This window comes from Eriocheir sinensis, chromosome 21 (genome assembly GCF_024679095.1).
Source record: "Eriocheir sinensis breed Jianghai 21 chromosome 21, ASM2467909v1, whole genome shotgun sequence".
Lineage (NCBI taxonomy): Eukaryota > Metazoa > Arthropoda > Malacostraca > Decapoda > Varunidae > Eriocheir > Eriocheir sinensis.
The window spans coordinates 2,526,941-2,548,093 of record NC_066529.1 but is presented as its reverse complement, the minus strand read 5'-3'; the positions used below and the strand labels follow the sequence as shown (position 1 = coordinate 2,548,093).

Below are 21,153 nucleotides of genomic sequence, written 5' to 3'. Positions count from 1 at the left end.
CCTCTAATCTACTCTGGATCGGCTAATAGACTTCCAGAGACTTCTCCCAAACTGCTAAGAGTATTCAATGTCATGTTTGCATTCCCTGAAGGGTTCCAATATCATCAACACCAGTAAAGAGAGATTAGAATGTCCTTGTACCCTCCTCTGAATCTCCTCTGGATCGACCCAAAGACTTCCAGAGACTTCTCAAACACTGCTTTCCCATTGCCAAGAGTACTCAACGTCATCCCACAACATTTGCATATGCTTGAGAGTTCCTCTTTGCATACCAACACCAGAATATGCTTTTACTCTCCTGTTAACCTCTTTAAGACTCACTATAAGGCTTCAATCAGCTCTCCAAGAATAGCTTCCCCCTCCTGAGTATTTTCTATGTTCTTTTATAATACGTTTGCTTATAACGCCATCCAGATCAGAGAACCACTAAAGGAATGTGCTTGCGCTCATCTCATAACTTCCTAACGGTTTTCCTATAAATGATTCCCAGAGCATCCCATCTCCTCCCACATCCACGTTCGCTAAATACTCCATCAAGAAAACAACTTCAATAATGGGAGCTTAGAATATGCTTATGGCCGCTTCTTCTTAATCTTCCTTCTCCCTCCCTCCCTCCCACTCGATCCTATCTCATGTTTTTCTGAGGCTTTCTAAGAATGGCTTCCGCTTCCAGGAGCATTCAAGGTCCTTAAACGCCTTCAGGTTTCCCAAGGTCACTTTTCTTCCCACACAACCCCCAGGTCTTGTCTCTCTCTTTCTCTATCTCATCTATTCCTTTACCTTACCTCTCCTTCTATTCCCTTTCTTTCTTTCTTTTTTCCTCTCTCTTCTCCTACTCCTTCATGCACCTCATCTTCGTTATAATACTTTTCCTCCTATTTTTCTTTCCTCTTCTATTTCTTTCTCTCTCCTATTCTCCTCCACATTTTCTTTCTGGTTCTCCTCCTTTTGGTCTTCCTCCTCCTCCTCTCGATCTCCCTCTCCCTTTCCCTCCTACGCCCCCGCCTCCGCCTCTGCCTTCTCCTCCTCCTCTCGCTCTCCCTCTTCCTCTTCCTCCTCCTCCTCCTGTTCTAATCCTGCACTTTCTTCAGTAACTACTTCTGATGAAAGACAAAATCCCCGACGCAATACAGGAAGGAAATTGCCGTCTTTGTTGCTCTCTTTAGGTTTTTGAGTCCAAGTTTTCTGTTTGTCCTCCTTTTCTAGCGTCAGTGTTTTCCTTTTTCCTCTTTTTCTTTTTCCCCTTTTTTCGCCATCGTCTGCAATGGCTCCGTTGAAGTATGTGCCATTGTTTACTGCCTCTTTCTTCACTGCGTTTCAAAATTTGCCTTCAGTTCTTTACTTCTCTTTCGTTTTTCTCTCTGCGTCCTTTTGTTTCTATCTCTCCTTCTTTTCCCTTCTTCGTTTTCCCTTTCCTTATCTTTGTGTTCTCAAGTTTCTGTCATTCTCTCTCTCTCTCTTACCCTTTCCTATCTTTCTCAACCTTCTCCTCCCTTTCACAACCCTTCATTACTATCTTCATTCTCTCCTCATCCCTCCTTCTCTTCTTCCTAATTCTCCAGCTTTTCGTCCTGTTCCTCTCCTCTTTCTCCTCCTGCTCCTCCTATTTCTGCTTTTTCTTCTTCCTCTCTCTTGTCTTTCTTCCTATTCCTCCTCATCCACCTCCTTTTCCTCTTCCTTATACTTCTTCTAGTCCCCTTGCTTCCCTTTTTTCTGCTTATTTCTCTTCCTCCTCCTCTCCTTCCCCATTCCTCCATTCCTTCCTACTGCTTCCTCTCGCCTATTCCTCTTTATCAACCTTCTTTTTCCTCTTCCTTATACGTTTAGTCCCCTTGCCTCCCTTTTTCTCCTTATTTCTCTTCCTCCTCTTCTCCTTCCCATTCTTCCATTCCTTCCTACTGCTTCCTCTCGCCTATTCCTCCGTATCCACCTCTTCCTCTTCCTCATACTCATCCTGTCTCCCTTTTTCTCTCCTGCTTCCCCTCCTGCTTCTACTCCTTCCGCTCCTCCTCGTTTCCTGCCTACCAATCTGGGCCTTTTAAGATCATGGGGCTCCAGCGGCGGTGTTTTGCTGGCCGGCCGTGAGCTCCGCGGGGCGCTGTGGTCGTGGACGCATTGGGGATGAGGTGGAGGGAATGGACGCGGCGGAGGGGGACGGCGGAGAGGGGACGGCGCAGAAAAATATGAGGATAAAAGGAAGATGAAATGAGTGGCTTAGGAAGGTTCAGTAAAGGAGGGAGGGACAAACAAAGGATGGATGGTTGGGTGGATGAATGGGTGATAAAAAGAAGACGAAATGAGTGGCTTAGGAAGGTTCAGTAAAGGAGGGAGGGACAAACAAAGAGTGGATGGTTGGGTGGATGGGTGGATGATTGGGTGGAGAGTGGAAAAGTTGTGTGAGGTGGAGGAGCGGGGTAGAAAAACAGGTGGATGAAAGGTAGATGAAATGAGTGGCTTAGGAAGGTTAGATGGAAGTTAGAGGGATAAACGGAGTGGATGAGTCGAGTGGATGGCTTAGTGGATGTGTGGATGAATGGGTGTAGAGAGGAAAGGTAGGGTTGAAGAGGTGGATGAGTTAAGAGGGAATGAGATAATAACTGGATGGGTCTGGTGGATGGCTAAGTGGATGGGTGGATGAATGGGTGGAGGGAGGAAAGGTAGGGTTGAAGATATGGGTGAGTGAAGAAGGAATGAGTTAATGGTAAGGTGAATAAAAGTGGATGAGTCTGGTGGATGACTGAGTGGATGGGTGGATGAATGAGTGGAGAACGGAAGTGGGGGGTGAAAGAAGTGGGTGAGGTTTTACTTTTGTCTCTCTCTTTCTCCAGATTTCTCTCATCCATTTCTGTTCTCTACTTCTTCCTCCTCTCTTTCTCTCTCTCTTTATTTATCTCATTTCTCCATCCCATTATTTTCACTCTCATCTCTCTCTCTCTCTCTCTCTCTCTCTCTCTCTCTCTCTCTCTCTCTCTCTCTCTCTCTCTCTCTCTCTCTCTCTCTCTCCAACCTCCTTCAATTCTCTTCTTTCTTTCACCTGCTCTGTTCTCTTCTTCCTCCTCCTCCTTCTTCTCTCCTTCTCTTTATTCATCTCTATTCTCCATTCCATTCTTTACTCTCATCTCTCTTTTTCCTCCTTCACCCACTTGTGTTCTCTCCTATCTCCTCTTCTTTGAACGCTTTCTTTTTTCTATTTGTCGAGCCGCGCAAAGCATCAGAACGTATTCGAGTCGATGCGAACGGCTCAAAGCTACAGGAAAATGACAAGGTCCTTCTTTTTCTGTCCGAAGAAGAAAGGAGGGAGGTGTAGAAGAGGATGGGGCGAGAAGGACACGAAGGGGAGAAGTAGAAAGGGGATGCTGGATAAAGAGGAGGTATACTAAGAGGAAGAGGAAGAAGAGGAGGAGGAGGAAAGCAGTAGGAGGAGGTGGGGAAGTAGAGGGCACGGAGGAGAGGAGGAGAGGCAGCATGATAACTAGAATACTGAGGAAATAAAAGAAAATGAAGGACAGGCAAACACGAGTTGAAAGGAGGCGGCGGAAATGGAGGAGGAGGTGGAGGAAATGGACGAAGAAAGCGAGAAGGATCAGAAAGAGGAGGAGAAGGAAGAGGAAGAAGAGGAGAAGAAGGAAGAGGAAGAAGAGGAGAAGAAGGATGAGGAAGAGATAAAAAGAAATGGAGAAAAACAAGAGGGAAGGAAGCAAAAGAAGAAAAAAAGAGTAGGGAGAGAAAAGAAGAAAAGGCGATGCGTGGGAAGAGAAGGAAATAAAGTAAAGAGAGAGAAAGAAGAGAAGAAAACTGGAAGAGGAGAAGGAGAAGGAAGAGAAGAAGGAGGAAGAGGAAGAGGGAAAGAATAAGGCAAGATAAAAAGAACAGGCGAAAGAAATGGAAGAAGAAAACGAAAGATCAGAAGGAAAAGCAGAAAGAGGAGGAGAAGGAAAAGGAAGAAAAGAAGGAGAAGAGGGAAAAAATTAGGCAAGAAAAAAAAAGAGGGAAAAGATGAAAAAAAACGGAGAAAGAAAAGCAGAAAAATGTGACGCGTGCAGAGAGGGTAAGAAAAAAAAGAAAGAGAAAAAATAGAAGATTAGAAGAGAAAAGAATAAAAAAGGATGAAAAAAAGGAGAAAGAAGAAAACGAAGGAGACGAAAGAGGAGAAAGGAAAGTAAAATGTAAGGAGGCAGGAAACAAGAAGAGAGGAAGAGGAGGAAATCAAGGAGGGGAGGAGGAAAATGAGGAGGAAAACCGAGATGTAAAGCGGAAGAGGAGGAAATCTCTCTCCATTCCTCTCCTCTCCCCTACTTCTCTACCCTTTCATTTTCTTCTCTATCCCTCAAACCCTTCATCCAATGCTTTTTCTCTCCCTCCATCTTTCTCTTTCCTCCTTCCTCTCTCCTTTTCTCTTCCTCTGTCCTCTTCTTTCCTCCTCTCTCTCTCCTACTCCTCATTCTTTTTCCCTTCTCTCCCTCAAACCCTTCATCCAAACCCTTATTCTTTCCCTCTATCCTTTTTCCTTCTTTCCTCTCCCTCTATCCTCCTCTTTCCCTCTCTCTCTCTCTCCTCCTCCTTCTCTTGCCTACGTCACGGTCGCCGCCATTACTGTTTACATACGAGGAGACGCAGGTGCTGGAATTCCGGGAGTATTTTTACGCGGCTCATTTTTAAGCTGCGCGCCGGGTATAAACTGGCGAAGGGGCTTAAATGAGACGCTTCATTGCCGACGCGCGGGATTAGCGACAACACTGCCAACGCCCCGCCCTGCCCCGTGAGTATAAGGGGGACAGGACCCGCGGATGTGAAGGGTCAGAGTAGCAAGGGAGCGTCAAAGAGCAGAGAGAAGTAACGGGGACAGAGGATCAGAGTAGTGAGTATCAAGGGTTCGATCGGGGGTAGCAAGAGGTTAAAGCCCAGATCATCAATTTCTTCAACACCTTAGTCCATCTGTTAAAAAAGGCTCTCGCAGAAGTTATAGGGGTTTCCATGGGTCGTTTCTTGAGCCTAGCGGTAGTTTTGTAAGGCTCTTGCGCCATGAACGGTAAAAAACACTCATGACAACCAAACGTATCTCCTCAGTGGCCTCCCAAAACGTTCGTAACAAGAGCCTGAAACGTTTGGTACTACGAGTCTGATCAGGTCGGTATTTTAAGACACTTTCCCTTCTCACATCAGCTATTTCTAAAGGTCAAAGAGGGGGTCAATCGGGTTCTCATGAGTGTTTCTTTAGGCTCATGGTACAGGGGAAGGGTCACACTACCACCAGGGCCATAAAACTACTCCTGGAAATGCCCACAACTCCTAAGAAAGCCTTGATAAATTTGTGTTCTTGGGCGGCGAAATGTTTTATAATACGAGTCTAAACCCCAAATAAGTGGACATGACGTGCCGTGGGATGGGGGAGAAAAGCGAATATCAAAAGTTAGACAAGACCCGGCGATGAAGGAAATATGAGGAGCGATTATCAGGAGTTAAACCACGAGTATTAAATGAATAGAATCCGCGGGGGGAAAAGGGAATTAGAAAGGCGAATATCACAAGTTAAACCACGAGTATAAGGTAGATAGGACAAGCGGATGAAGGGATTTACACTCTCGAATATCAGGAATTAAACCAAGACTATTTAAGTGGACGGAACCCGCTGATGGAAAGGCAATTAAATAGGCGATTATCACGAGTCAAACCACGACTATTAACCACGTGAACAATACCCGCGGCTTAACTGAAGAACGTATAAGGAAAGAAGAGCTGTGAATATTAAAAGGAAGGATGAAGAATATTTAAAGATCAGAAGATTCGCTAAAACGGAGGTCGATGAAGACTGTCAGGACTCACCAAAAATTCAAGGGAGGATAATGAGAATGTGAAGGGAGAGAAGGAGCTGAGGAAGGGAGGAAGGGATGGAGGAGAGAAGGGAGGGGAGAGGTGGAGGGTGAGATGGAGGGATGTTAGCCATTTTTTGCTTTTCCGCATGGCTCAGAACGCCCTTGTGTGTGTGTGTGTGTGTGTGTGTGTGTGTGTGTGTGTGTGTGTGTGTTAAGTGAGGAAATTCTTTATAGTGATACAAATAAAAAATAACCAAAGATACGATGATAGTTAAGTGGAAAGACGATGATGATGATGATGATAACGTAGAAAAATAGTGTAAGATTTAGACAGTGATGAAAGAAGGTTATATTGGTGATGGTGCTGGTGGTGCTGGTAATACTGCAGAGGTCGAAACAATTGTGGTGGTACTGGTTGGAGTGGTGATACTAGGCGCGGTGGCGGTGGTGGTGTTGCTGCAGATTTGCCTGAATGCTCGTGGTTGCGTTACTGTTTGTTGGTGTTGTGGCGCAGTGGGGGCTAAGGGGAAGGTGATATATGGTAGTGCGGAGTGGGTAGAAACTGCTTGGTGGTGGTGGTGGAGGTGGTGGTGATGTTGTTGTTGTTGTTGTTGGTGGTGGTGGTGAGTATGAGATTGGGGAACTTGGAGAGGAGGAAGATTTAGGGAATGAGGAAAAAGTAGCAGACTATGGACTTAAGTTTTAGGATTTAGAGTAAGGAGAGAGAGAGAGAGAGAGAGAGAGAGAGAGAGAGAGAGAGAGAGAGAGAGAGAGAGAGAGAGAGAGAGAGAGAGAGAGAGAGAGAGAGAGAGAGAGAGAGAGAGAGAGAGAGAGAGAGAGAGAGAATGTCATCTTCGAAAAAAAAAATGGAGAAATAAAAATGAAAAATAAAAGTGTTCCCTTCGATGACAGAAAAAATGAAAAATGAAAAATAAAAAGTAAGAAACAAATGAAAAGCGAAAATGTGCTCTCTGCGACGACGAGAAAATAAGGAATACTATGAAAAAATAAAGAAATTGCTACTAAAAATAATACGAGGGCGATTTGGCGAGGAAACAACGGAGAGATAAAAGACTTAGTGATAATAATGGAAGAAAAAGCAAGATAGAGAAGACGAGGAAATTGTGAAGAAATGGAAGAAGGGGACAAGGAGGTGAAGGAGGAGGAGGAAATTTCGGAATGGAGGAAAAAGGAAAAGGAGAGCGAGAGGAGGAAGATAGAGAGAATGAAGAGAAAGTAGCAGACTATGGACTTAAGTTTTAGGATTTAGAGTAAGGAGGAAAAAGGAGGAGGAGGAGGAGGAGGAGATGGTCGAGCTAGGAAACTAAAGCTGGGAGATGATGGTGTAGAGGTGGTGATGGTGATAGTGGTGATGATGGCGGTAGTGAAGGGTAGAAAATAGTATAAATGGTGGTGAGCGAGGTAATAATATAACTGAATGTGGTGGTGGTGGTGGTTGTGGTGGTGGTGGTGGTGGCATGTGGGTTGGGCATCCGCAGAAAATTTTAAAGAGAAATGTGAAGGGATGCGGAAGGGAGGATGATGAGGGAAGGAAAAAAACAAACATATGGGGATGATTTCTGAATATGGACTGGGCTGGGGATGATGTCGACATGATTAGCAGGATGACATGAACACGAGAATATGAACCAGGGATAACGAAAATGAGAATGGTGAACATGGGGATGACAAAAATGAGACTGGGAAACTTGGGAATACTAACTAGAGACTGGGGACTTTGGTTACGAATGGGAAGAGTTTAAATAGTGGACTGGTAGAGGGCAGGAACTTAAAGAGGGAGGAACGAGGAGGACTAGAGAAGGCTTATGCAGAATGTAAGGTTAGAACATAAGGAAGAAGGCGGTATTACAGAGGCAGGAAGGTAAGGCCAGAGAAAGAATAGGAGACAAAAAGGTTGGATATGGCTGATGATGACAAGTGAGAGGTGAAAGAGAGGTAAGAAAGGGAAGAGAATGATAATAAGGCAGAATACAAGAACAGGGATGACTGAGTGAGGTCCCAGAAACACAGTAGGAAGGGAACAGGTTAATGAAAAGAGATAAGAAGGGAAAGAGGATGAAATGAGAAGATGGGACACATGGAGTAGGAGACGGAGGGGTGGTCCAGAAACATAGAAGGAAAAGGAACAATTAAAAAAGAAGTGTTTGAAACCAAGAATCAGATCTGCAATGAATCTTGAGGTATAATAAGGGAAAAGAAATGGCATTGAAAGGTCACATGAAGGAGACAAATGATAGTGAGAGAAGGGGGATAAGATCAGGAGCGTATAGGGCAAGAAGGAAGGAAAGTAAGGAGTAGGATTAAGGGGGATAAGGAGGAAGGATACAGGAAGGGACAGGAGGAGGTAGGTAGGTTAAGGATGGCTACTCACCCACGCAGGGATTCTTATGAACTCTCCTAAAGATCTTCTCACACCTGCGTTTCTGTCGATCGTTGGGACAGATGCAACCGTACATCGGGGACATCTTGAGCTTGGTCCAGGCAGAGAGACAACTGTTCCTGTGGGAGAAAGACACTTGTGAGGATTTCAGAGACGGAGGCGAGGGAAGGGAAAGAAAGGAAGGAGGGAAGGAGGGTTAGCTTTCGAAGATGAAGTGAGAGAAGGTAAAAGTGAAAGGAAAGGAAAAGGGAAAGAAAGAAACAGTGATAATGAGACAGGAGGAGAAGAAGGAAGAAGAGAGGACGGGAAATGAATGTGAAGAAGAGAAACGAAGACTAGAAGGGGAAGCAACAGAAATAGGAAGAAAGAAAACAGGCAGAAGAGAGGAAATAAAGAATGGAAATTAATGGGAAGGAGAGAAACGAGGAATAGAAAGGGGAAAAGAGAAAGAGAAAGAAGAGAAATCAGTTTGAGAGAATAAAAAGAAAAAAGGTAAAAGAAGAGAAAAGAAGAAAAAAAGGAACAGAAACAGCAATAATGGAGACAGGACGAGAAAGAAGGAAGAAGAGAGAAAGGGAAACGAACAGGAAGAAGAGAAACGAGAACTAGAAGGGGGAGAGAAAGAGAAAGCGGGGGAAAGAAGGGAAATTAGTAGGAGAGGAGAGAAATGAGGACCAGGAAGGGAAACTGGACAAATTGAAGGGAAGCATGCAAAGGAGATCTAAGGGAAGGAGAGAAAGAGGGAGAAGAGGGAGAGAAGATTAAGGAAGAAGAAAGGGAGAGGACGGAGTAAACATCACGAAGGGAGAGAAGAAAGCGAGCAAGCGAGGGAGAGAAGGTAAAAGGGAAGTGGCTTGTGGAGGAGGAGGAAAGAAGGAAATGGAGGAGAGAAACGAGGGAATTGGAGGAGGAGGAGGAGGAGGAGGAGGCAACCCGAGTCTCTGCCTTTGCTGTTTCACTTTCTTCCTCCCACACAATATTGGTTTAAGTCGAATTTGCAACAAAACCTCCACTGCCTTCTCCTCTTCCTTCTTCCCCTCCCTCTCCCAGATATTCCTCTCTCTCTCTCTCTCTCTCTCTCTTTTTTTTTTTTTTTTTTTTTTTTTTTTCCTTTCTTTTTTTCTTTATTTATTTTCTTCTTTCATTCTTTTCTCTTTTACATCCACTCCTTTTATCCTCTATGCTTGTTATTCTATTGTTTCTTCATCCTTCTCTTCTCCTCCTCTTCCTTTCCTCTATTCTCCTTCTTCTCTCTTTTCGCTTCCTTCCTCCTCCTCTTTCTTTCCTCCAAGCGCCAGTTCGATCGTTCTTACTTCCTTCATTCTTTCTCTCTCTCCCTCTATTCCTGTTCGCCAGTTAACTCTTTCTTCTCCTTTCTATTTTGAGTTTTTCCTTTCCTCCTTCTGTTTCTCTTTATTTCCTCCTTTTCGTCCACTACTTTTATCTTTTATGCCCGTTGGTCAGTTGCTTTTCCATCCTCTTTTTGTATTTCATCTTTCTCTTTTTCTATTGCTTCATAGGTACTCACCAAGCACTCTTTTCCCTTCCTCTTTGTACTTCCTCTTTGCCTCTGTCCTCCCTCTCTCCCTGTCTGTTAGTCAATCTCTTTCTTTTTGTCTTTGCCTACGTAGCTTTCTTTCCTTTTCTCCCAGCTCTCCATTTCTCCACTTTCTGCCTATCGGACTTCTCTCCCTCCCTACCTTTCTCTGTTTCCCTCCCTCCCTCCTTTAGCTATCCCAGTCTTTCCTTCCATTCTCTTTCCTCTTTCTCTCTCTCCTTCCATCCATGTCTTCGTTAATGTCGGTTCTCCACTTCTTCGTTCGTTCGTGATTGTCGATTCTCCGTTCCTTCCTTCTCCTTCTCCTCCTCCTTCTACTCTTTCTCTTTCTCCTCTTCATACTTGGTTTCGTCTTCCTGGTATTCTCTTCTTTTTACAAACTTTTTTTTCTTTCTCTTCTTCTTTTACATCTTCTTCGACTTCGAGTTTATCCACTTCGTCTTCGTCCTTGTTTTTACAGTTCCTGCAGCTTCTCCTCCGTCCCTTTCCCTTCTTCTTCTTCTTCGAGTTCGACTTTATCCTCTTCCTCTTCGTCCTCATCCTACCATTCCAGTTGCTCATTCTCCATTCCTTCCCTTCTCCCTCATCTTTTTCTTCTTCGCTTTCCTCTCTTTCTTCGACGCTTACCTCTTCTACACTATTCGTTGCTCATCCTCCATTCCTTCCCTTTCTTCCTCTTCCTCTCCTTCTCCTCCTCCTCCTCCTCCACGGCATCGCTTCCCTTTCGACGGCTTGAGTAATTTCCTTTTAGTTTCGCACGCTTCCTCCCTCGCCCCTCCCCATTTCCCTGCATCCCCCGCGCCCATATTTTACCCTCCCTCTATATTTCCTGCGACTGCCGATGTGCAATTTCCCCTTACCCTCAAACCGCTAAGAGTCCCCGCCTTTTTTCCTACCCTTCTTCCTCGCCTCCAGAGTCTGCATGTATAGATTTTTTTTGGTGGTATTAAAGGGACGGAAAAATCATATTAGTTTTTTTTTAGTATAGCTGTTTTTTTGGCTCGGTTTGGCTATTAATAAGTGAGGTAAAGCAAGATATAGCTGAGCGTGAAGGGGGAATTACTAGGCTAATCTCTTCTTCTTTATGATTTTAATGTTCGTGGCTTCATTGATTTTTTTTTTTTTCAAGTTCTTTTTTTTCTACGTTCTTTTTAGCGGCTTCAGTGATTTCCTTTTATTTTTTTCAAGTTTTTTTTAACGTCTTTTTAGTTGTTATATAATACAGAAATAAACATAAAGAAAACTGGAATGGGATTATCTCTTTTATTATGACTTTTAACTGTTTTTCCACTTGTTTTCTTGTTTAGTTATTTCACATAAGTCACACATTCGCTCACACACACACACACACACACACACACACACACACACACACACAAACATCACACATTTGTTCCCTTCTGCGTTTTCTTTGGCTATTAATACACAAATCAACATGAAAGAAAATGGAATGAGGTTATCTTTCACATTTTTTTATTTATTTAACGCTCGGCACATGTTTTCCTCTTCATCTTTTTACACATAATTATACATTCGTTCACACATACACATTACACATTTGTTCTTTTCATTGTTTTCTCTATTCATTAATACACAAATGAACACGAAGGAAACCGGAATGAGGTCATCTGTTTTGTGTTTAGTTTTTGGTTTAACGCTGGTCGACACATTTTCCCCTTTAAAATAACACCGGGAAGGGAATATATTGTTCTTTCTTTACCCTGTTACCAAAACGCAGCAAGCAACTCGACACACGCCAACACACGAAAGGGAAAAAACCCAAAATACATAAAATACAGACTTATTGGTTATTCTTCGTTCATACTTGCGCAGTCGTCGTCATCTCTCTCCTCATTTCAGGGACGGAAGGGACATGGCAACACTGCAGCACGCGAGGCAGATGTAATGGTGTTTCTTATCGCACTTTTTCGCCTGCTAATAAGACGATGAAGAGACACGACTGACACGAAGGGAAGCAATCTGTCACTTCCCTTTTATTTAGCGTGTTGGGTAGATTCGCTCACGCCCGACTTTTACGAAGGAGAGAGAGTTTGTGGGTAAGTAATTGTTAGTCCAGTCCATCTTTACCAGTTAGAAATAGTAGAAAGAGAAAGCAATAGACAGTCTCCCAGTGTTCTCTTTTCTTTTAAATGTATCTCTTTTATTTTGCGTGTTGTCTACCTTCGTTCGTATCCCACTTTTACGAATGAGAGAGAGAGGTTGCTTGCGGGAAAGTAAAATGAATAGTCTGTCTTAATCAATCTGTCAGAGAAGTGAGAAATAAAAAAAGAGAAATAAAAAGAAGAGAATGAAAAAAAAACAGTCGACCATCTTGCAACGTTGTCTCTTTTCTGTTTGTCATATCTCTTTTATTTTGCTCATGTTCCACTTTTACGGATGACAGACAGGTGTGGAGACGTAATTAGGGGCCTATCTTTACCTGCAAGTCGGAGTAGGAAGAAAAAGCAGTCTGCAAATTTTTCTTTTCTCTTTTTTTTCATTGTTTGGGTTCCTTCGTGTCTGACTTTTACGCATGACAGACAGGTGTGAAGAAATGATTAGTAGTCTACCTTTACCTGTTAATTAAGGAAGTAAAAGAAAGAAATCGACAACCCTGCTTTTTTCTCTCCATCGTTTGTATTTGTTTCTCCCGCTTCTGCTTCTTCTTTTCTTCCTTCTTTGACGCATGAGAAGCAGGTAAGATAGACAGGTAATAGACAGATAATGATTAATAGCTGACCTTTACCTATTAATATGGATAGTGAAATGGGAGCATAGCAGAAACAACTAACATGACTCTCTCTCTCTCTCTCTCTCTCTCTCTCTCTCTCTCTCTCTCTCTTCCTCTTACAGTCACGCCTTCTTGTTCTTCTTTGCTACATTTCTTTCCTTCCATTCATAATTCACATTCAGGTCGTCACGTCCTCACACTCGACCCTCTGCACACACACACACACACACACACACACACACACACACACACACACACACACTTGTCACACTGATATAAGGCTTGTCCCTCCCTCCTCTCCTTCCTTCCATCCCTCCTTTCGTTCTTAATTTACTCTCCACACACCAGTATTCTCCTCTCTTTTTATTTTTTTATATTTTTTTTAGGGTTGTCACAGCACACACACACACACACACACACACACACACACACACACACACACACACACACACACACACACACACACACACACACACACCATGGCATGTTCGTCTCTCCATATCTTCCCTCCATTTCATCATCATATTTTGCTTATTTTTTTCCTCCTGGTTCTCCTCCTCCTCCTTCTCCTTCTCCTTTACAAGCATCCACCTCCACACTTTCTTACTCTTTCCTCCACTACCTCCACATCTCTTCTGCTTCTTCTTTATCTTTTCCTTCTACCTCTCTTCTCTCTCTCTTTTCTTGATGTCTTTCTATATTTTCTCCTTTTCAACCATTCCTTTTACCCTTTTACAAGCGTCCACCTTCACCCGTTCTGTCTCTTTCCTTCATTCTCCATCACCTCCTCCACATCTCCTCTCCTTTACCTTTTCTTCCAAGCACTCTTTTCTCTTTTCTTCTCTTCTCTTGTGTCTGTTTCTCCTCCTACTTTTCCTCTACGAACATCCACCGCCACATTTTCTTTCTCTTTCCTTCTTCACCTCCTCCACACTTCTTCCTCTTAACCTACTCTTTCCTCCAACCTCTCCTTTCTCTTCTCTTCACTCTCCTTCGCCTTCTTTCCTCGCTTCATATTTTAAAACTCCCGCGGGCGTAATGAAAACTTTGCGCTCATGACGCTAAACGAGGGAGAGAGCGAAGAGCAACACGAGACCCGGACGATAAACTGAAGAAAATCGCTCATGAGGGGGAAGACGAAGAGCGGAAAATGAGAGGAAAAATATTTACGATGAATGGGGCGGGAAAAAGACGAAGGGAGAGATAGATGGATGGATAGACAGATGAATAAAGATAGATATAGATAGACAGAAACAAACAGATCGAGAAAAACAGCGAAAAAGAGGCAAAAAAAATGAAGAGAAAGATATAGATAGATGGATAAAAATATAGATAGATATAGATTGGTAGACAGACGGATTTGATAGAGACAGATATATAGATTGAGAGAGGAAAGAAGAAAAAAATGAAAAGGAGAAAAGATGAAAAGGAAATAAAATAAAATGCAGAGGAAGAAAAAGGAGATAAAAATTGACGAAAGGAAGGAACAAAAGAGAGAGAAAAAGAGGAAAGACGAAGGAAATAAAGAAAACAGAGAAAGGAGGATAAAATAATAAAAAGATGGAAAGGGAAGTACAAAAAAATGCAAGAAGAACAAGAAAAAAGAGAAAATAAAATAGAAAACATGAGAAAGAAGTGTATAAAAAAGAGAGACAAAAAGAGGAAAGCCGAAGGAAGGAAATGAAGAAGGCAGAGAAAGTAAAGTAAAGCAAAAAAATGATGCAAAGGAAATAAAAAAGAAAATGCATAGGAAGAAAACACGGATAAAATAAAGAAAAAGATGACGAAGGAATGGCATAAAGAAGAAAGAAAGGAGGAAATACGAAGGAAATGAAGAAAAGGAGAATAAAGTGATAAAGATGCGAGAGAAATAAAAGAAAATGAAAAAAAAGAAGAAAAAAACACGAAGGAAAAATAAAAACGATAGAGAAAGAAAGGAAAGACGAAGGAAATGAAGAAGGCAAAGAGAGAGAAAAGGAGAATAAAGTGATAAAGATGCGAGAGAAATAAAAGAAAATGAAAAAAAAGAAAACAAGAAAAAAACACGAAGGAAAAATAAAAACGATAGAGAAAGAAAGGAAAGACGAAGGAAATGAAGAAGACAAAGAGAGAGAGAAAGGAGAATAAAGTGATAAAGATGCGAGAGAAATAAAAGAAAATGAAAAAAAAGAAAAAAACACGAAGGAAAAATAAAAACGATAGAGAAAGAAAGGAAAGACGAAGGAAATGAAGAAGGCAAAGAGAGAGAGAAAGGAGAATAAAGTGATAAAGATGCGTGAGGAATACAAAGTGAGCCAATAAAACTCGGAAGAATGTTTGTAAGGAAGAAAAAGGAAAAGAAAAAGTGAAAGGAAAAGAGAAAGAGAGAGAGAGAGAGGAAAGAATTCAAGGCCGCCGCCGCTGATTGTGCAAAACCGAAAAGAAGAAATATAAAACTTTAGGAACGTGAATGAAAATGTTGCCCCTTGATTACCACACACACACACACACACACACACACACACACACACACACACACACACACACACGAACACACACACACGAACACACACACAGAAAAAAACAAAACAACAACAACACACAAAAAATAACACACACAAAAAAAAAAACTAAAACTAAAACACAAAAAAGGCAAAACAAAAAGAAACAAAACAAAAAATCCCACGAAAAAAAAGCAAAGCAGAAAACAAACAAACAAACAAATAAAAGAAACAAAGTCCGAAGAATTTTGAAACAACTCATTCCTATTCACGCGTCATAATATAAAGAAAAAGAAAACAGAGAGAAAAGAGAGAAAAAATAATCAAACCTAACACTCACGAATTTAAAAACACCACCACCACCACCACCAACAACAACAACAACAACTCAAGTCCACACAAAGAAAAAGAAAACTAGATTCCTTCATTAAAAACAATCCCCCCCACACCAAAAAAAACAACTTCAGGCTAATTATGGTTTCAATTCGAGGTCGAGGATAAGAAGGAGAGGAAGCGAAGCAGGAGAAGGAGGAGGAGGAGGAGGAAAAGGAGACGAAGAAGGAAGAGAAGGAGCAGGAGAAAGGAAGGAGCAGTAACCAGAAACGAGAAGAAAGAGGAAGAGAAGCAGATGAAGAAGAATTGAAGGACGGAGAGGATAGAAGAAAGAGTAGGAGGAGGAGGAGGAAGACAAGAAACAGTTGGAGAAGGAGGACAGAAGAAAGACGAGAAGGAGAAGAAAGTAGAGGAGGGAGAGAAAGAGAATAAGGTGGAGGAGGAGAAGGAAAAGGAGGTACTGGAGGCGGAGGAACAGGAAGGAAAAAGGAATGAGGACAATCTGAGCTAAACTTGGACAGAATGAGAGTCTGGGTGTTGTACAGAGTCTGGGACGGTCCATTACTGCACACCAATCTTGGACCAGGGACGAGAATGTGTGCCGAGGAGGAGGAGGAGGAGGAGGAGGAGGAAAAAAAGACATAGATAAGGGAAGAAAAGGGAAGCATTGAATGTGGATATGGAGAAGGAATGAAGCGAAAGGAAGGGAAGGAAGGGAAGAAAAAGGAAGGAAAGGGAAGGGAAGGTAGGGGAAGGGAAGGGAAGGGAAGGGAAGGCAGGGAAAGGGAAAGTAGGGGAAGGGAAGGTAGGGAAAGGAAGGGAAGGTAGGGAAAGGGAAGGGAAGGGAAAGGAAGGAGAGTTTATGAACCGAGAGGGAGGAAGGAAGGGAAAAGAAGGGAAAGGAAAGGGAAGGGAAGGGGAAATGAAGGGTCGAGAAAATTTACATTCCCATAACTTTTGAAATGAAATAAGCAGTTAAGAAAAACACTAATAACCATCTCTCTCTCTCTCTCTCTCATAGAAGGGTAAAAAGAGGGAGAACAGATAAAAAAACTCCCCTAAATAAATGTAATTAGGAAAAAAGAAAAGAAAAAAGTAACCAATCTAAATAAATGAAAAAAAAGAAAGAAAGCGCAAAAAAGTAAAAGAGAAAGGCCATGGAAGAAGAAAATAAAAGAAAACAAAAGTACGAAACAGAAATGGAAATCAAAACAAAATAATACAAAAGAAAAAAGAAAAAGTGAAAAAAGACAAATGGAAATGAAACGATACCAAAACAGGGGAGGAAGAAGAAGAAGAAAAAGATGAAGAAAAAGAAGAGAGATGTTTAAGAGGGAAATTACGAGAAAGGGGAGGAGAGGAGGGGAAGAATTAGTGGTAGGGGAATGAGCAGAAGAATGAGGAGACGGGGAGGAAGAATGAGAGAAGCAGAGGATAAGGAGGAGGAGGAGGAGGAGGAGGAAGAAAATGCAGATAAATACCACTGAAGAAGAAGGAGGGAGGAGTTCTTCATCCGGGTAAAAGGTGTTAGGCATATTTCCTCATCATTTCCTTCCTCCTCCTCCTCCTCCTCCTCCTCCTCAACCCCATCTATTATCCTCAAAGTTAACCCTCCATTCCCTCCCTTTCCCTCTCTCCAGTGTCTCCCTCTCCTCACTTATCCCTTTCCTCCTCTCTCTCTCCCTCTGTCTAATGCCTCCTTCCCTTCTCTCCCTTTCTCTCCCTCCCTTCCCTTATCCCTTTCCACAGGCGGAGGAATACATATGAGCTCAATGAGGATGAGAGGGTGGACAAGGGGATGAGGACGAAGCTTAGGAGAGGAAGTGCTGAGAGGAAGAAGAGGAGGAGGAGGAGGAGGAGGAGGAGAGATGGAGAGTGACCAGCTAAAATCTCTCATGATCCTGTAATCTTCCTTCCTATGACCCTTTCCCTTCCCTTCCTTTCTCTTCTCTTCTCTTCTCTTCTTTTCTCTTCTCTTCCCTTCTCTTCTCCTCTCTTTTCTTCCTTCTTTTCTCTCTCTCCGCCTCTTTTTCTTCCCTTTTCCTTCTTTCCTCTTCTCTCCCACTCTCTCTCTTTCTTCCTCCTTCTTTCCTTCCTCTCTTCTCTCTCCCATTCTCTCTCTTCCCTCTCTCCTACTTCTCTCCATCTCCCATTTCCTTCTCCTCCCTTCCCTTCAACTGACCACCACCACCACTACCAGAACAAGTTTCTATTTTTATTCGTGTCCTGGAGACTGAGAGGTCAAAGGTCAGAGCGTCACAACCCCGGGAGATAAAGTGATGAAGCTTGGTTTATGAAGGCTGCTCTCTCTCTCTCTCTCTCTCTCTCTCTCTCTCTCTCTCTCTCTCTCTCTCTCTCTCTCTCTCTCTCTCTCTCTCTCTCTCTCTCTCTCTCTCTCTCTCTCTCTCTCTCTCTCTCTCTCTCACCTGGTTCCTCTTTCATATTACAGGAAAGAAAGATAAGAAGAAAAAAAAAGGGAGAAGGGAAAGTAAAAAATGAAGAAAATGAAAGAAAATAATGTTAAGATAAATATTAGACAAGATTTCCAAGACTTATCATAATTATTATTATTATTATTATTATTATTATTATTATTATTATTATCATTATTATACATATTTATTTTTTCTGGGCTCTTGGAAATTGAATAGCCCTAAGCAGCTCTCCTCTTCCTTTTCTCCTCCTCCTCGCCCCTCTTCGCCTTGTCTTCCTCGCCCTTGCCGCCTCAAGTACTACTATATATACGCCTTATTTAAAAAAGTTGCGTCACCTCTATACGCCTCCTACGCCACGTCGCCCCCAGCAGCAGCAACCTTATTATCCTCCTTCATGTTAACCCCACACCATTTTTTTCTTCTTCGGGCACAGCCTACACCTACGCAGACCCTTGATATATAGTACTTTATTTTTTTTATGCTCTCTCTCTCTCTCTCTCTCTCTCTCTCTCACCGTGTTGTTTGAGTTTTTCTTCTATTATTTTGTGTTACAGTTAATGTTTCAGTTCTCATTCCTGTTATATTGTCATCGATTTCCATTTGTGTTTAATTAACTGTTTATGTATGTACCTCTTTTTGTTTCTCGCTGTTAAGTAAGAGTCGTGTAAGTCATTTTAACATAGTCAGCCATCGCATTAGCTTTCTCTTCCTCTTTCTTTTTCCTTTTTTCTTTTATTTTCAACACTACTCCTCGTCTTCTTCCATTACAATCTCTTACTCTTCGCTTTCCTCTGATTTCGCGTTTCTTTTATACTTCTTAGCTCTCCTTTTCCGTATTCAAGTTCTTTTCACTCCTCGAATCTGTCCCTATCCATACTCAATCCTCTCACTTTCTACTCCTCTCTACTCTCTACTTTCTGCTCTACTCTCACTCTCTACTCTGATCTCAACTCTCACTCTCTTCTCCTCTCAATCCTCACTCTCTACTTTTCTCAATCCTCTTCCTGTTCCCTTCCTAAGCACCCACTCCCTTTCTCCCTTCCCTTCCCCCACCACACACACACACACACACACACACACATCGTAAAACGTAGACCACGGGAACACGCTGCATTATTGAGCACACGGTAAAGAAGATTACAGCGAGAGCAGAACATTATGGAGCGCGTTTTTTTTTTTGCCTTTCCATTCAACGTCATGAAGTATGCATGGTGAGTCTGCTGCTGGCCCTGAGTTGAGTGTGTTGCTGCCGGTGACCTCGATTGTGCGCGGTGATTTAGTTCCCTTAGTGCTTTTCATCGGTACGGTTTCTGTTGTTGGCTGTTGAGTGCTTTGCTTCCCTTTATGCATGTTGCCGCGACTTGCCCGTTTCTCTGTTGGAGGTTGAATGTTGCTCGCTTCCGTTTTGGTTCCTGTGTGAGGCTGCTGGTTCAGTCTCGTCTTTCTTTTAACCTCAGTCTCGCTTTTTCATCTTCGTCCTTTCTACTCTTCTTGCGACCCTTCCTATTTCGTCTTCTCAGTCCACTCGCTTTCTATTTCCTCCTCTTCATGATGGAACAGTTTTGCTTCCTGTGTGCTATAGTGGACAATCTAGAGAGGCTGCTGGTTCAGTCTCGTCTTTCTTTTAACCTCAGTCTCTCTTTTTCATATTCGTCCTTTCTACTCTTCTTGCGACCCTTCCTATTCCGTCTTCTCAGTCCACTCGCTTTCTATTTCCTCCTCTTCATGATGGTACAGTTTTGCTTTATGTATGCTATATTGGACTATCTAGAGAGGCTGCTGGTTGAGACTCTTCTTTAGTTTAACCTTCTTAGTCTTCCTTTCTCTGTATTCAAGTCGTTTTCGCTCTTCCAATATGTTCCTATCCTCTCTTCTCAATCCTCTCACCTTCTGATTACCCTTCTTCATGATGACGCAGACCTCCATTCTCAATTTTCACTTGTCTTGCACCTTACGACCCTCATAACCACAATCTACCATCCTCTAAAGTATCATATTTACTCACATCACCTTAAAATCTTCAAAACCACACTGAAAAAGCAGGTATAGAGACTCCTTACCTTACACACCTGCTTTTCACGACCTTCAATTCCCCGCTGTCACCTTTCTATCACCTAACAACTCTCATAACCACAATCTACCATCCTCTAAAACATCACCTTACAATCTTCAAAACCACACTGAAAAAGCAGGTATGGAGACCCTTTACGTTACACTCCTGCTTTTCACGACCTCCAATTATCCATTCTCACCTATCTATTACCTTAACTCTCATAACCACAATCTACCATCCTCTTAAGCATCATATCAACTCACATAACCTTAATATCTGCAAAACCACACTCGAAAGGCAGGTATAGAGACTCTTACCTTACACACCTGCTTTTCACGACCTTCTCATCTGTCTCTCACCTCCCAACCCTTATAAGCACCCCTAACAACACCTTACCTCACACCAGCCTCCCACGACCACCACCACCACCACCAGTACTCACGTGTCTGTCATCCTGCACTGGTCGTCCCTCACCCTGCACGCGTTCCTGAAACCGTCGTACAAGTTCATGCATCCTGGCAGCTTGTCGCACGTGGTGAGGGCGTACTCGCAGAGGGGCAGGGCGTGCACGGCGTATGGTGACTCGTCTGCACGGAGGGAACTCGGCATTAGTGAAGGTTTGAGGAAAGTATTAAAAAAAAAAATCTCCAGCTGGCGAATTACATGGTGAGGGAGATATATAGTTTGGGCAGTCTCTTGGTTGTGTCCAGATGGTTGAGAGGTTAAATTTACGTGGCTGGAGTGTGGTTGAGATGGTGGGTTGTTGAGTGGGGGGAAATTGGTGGAGTAAAAAGTGGTGTGGTGTGGCGTGGATGGTTAGTGTGGATGGGTAAAGTGTTTTAGTGAGGGTGGAAGAAGAGGGGAAGATGTGGGACGGGGTAGTGTGGGTGGAGTGTCTGTGGAGGGGTGGGTGTTATGGTGAGAGGGTGGAGGGAGGGGTATGTGGAAGGGTATATTGTAGATGGGGTGTGCGTGTGGGGTGGTAAGTGTTGTGGTGTGAGGGTGGAAGAAGAGGTGTATGGAAGGGGGGGTGAAGCGTGGGCGTGACTAAAATGAAGCAAATCCCAGTCACACACACACACACACACACACACACACACACACACACAACCAAACAACCAAAACACACACACCACTTTCACCTGTACCTTCCCCTACACGGCTGGTTGGGGTCACCTGCCTCTAATGAACCTCACCACCTGTGCCAAATGAAGCCACACGTATACCTGTCCCCTTTCCCTTCCCTTCCCTTACGGCCTTCCCTCACAGACAATCCCAGTACTTTTTTTCCCCTTTTCTTCTACTTTTTTTGAGTTCTCTGTTCCCCTTTCCTTGCCAGAGGGGGTGAA

The 21,153-nt window shown here is 43.0% G+C and overlaps 1 protein-coding gene across 1 annotated transcript in view; it reads right to left on the bottom strand.

The window, feature by feature from the left end:
* LOC127001427 (uncharacterized) overlaps positions 1–21,153 on the bottom strand; it is a 94,925-nt gene that overhangs the window by 24,400 nt on the left and 49,372 nt on the right. Inside the window, 2 exon segments of the mRNA XM_050865955.1 lie at positions 8,206–8,333; positions 20,247–20,391. Of these exon segments, the coding sequence (XP_050721912.1) occupies positions 8,206–8,333; positions 20,247–20,391 (273 nt within the window).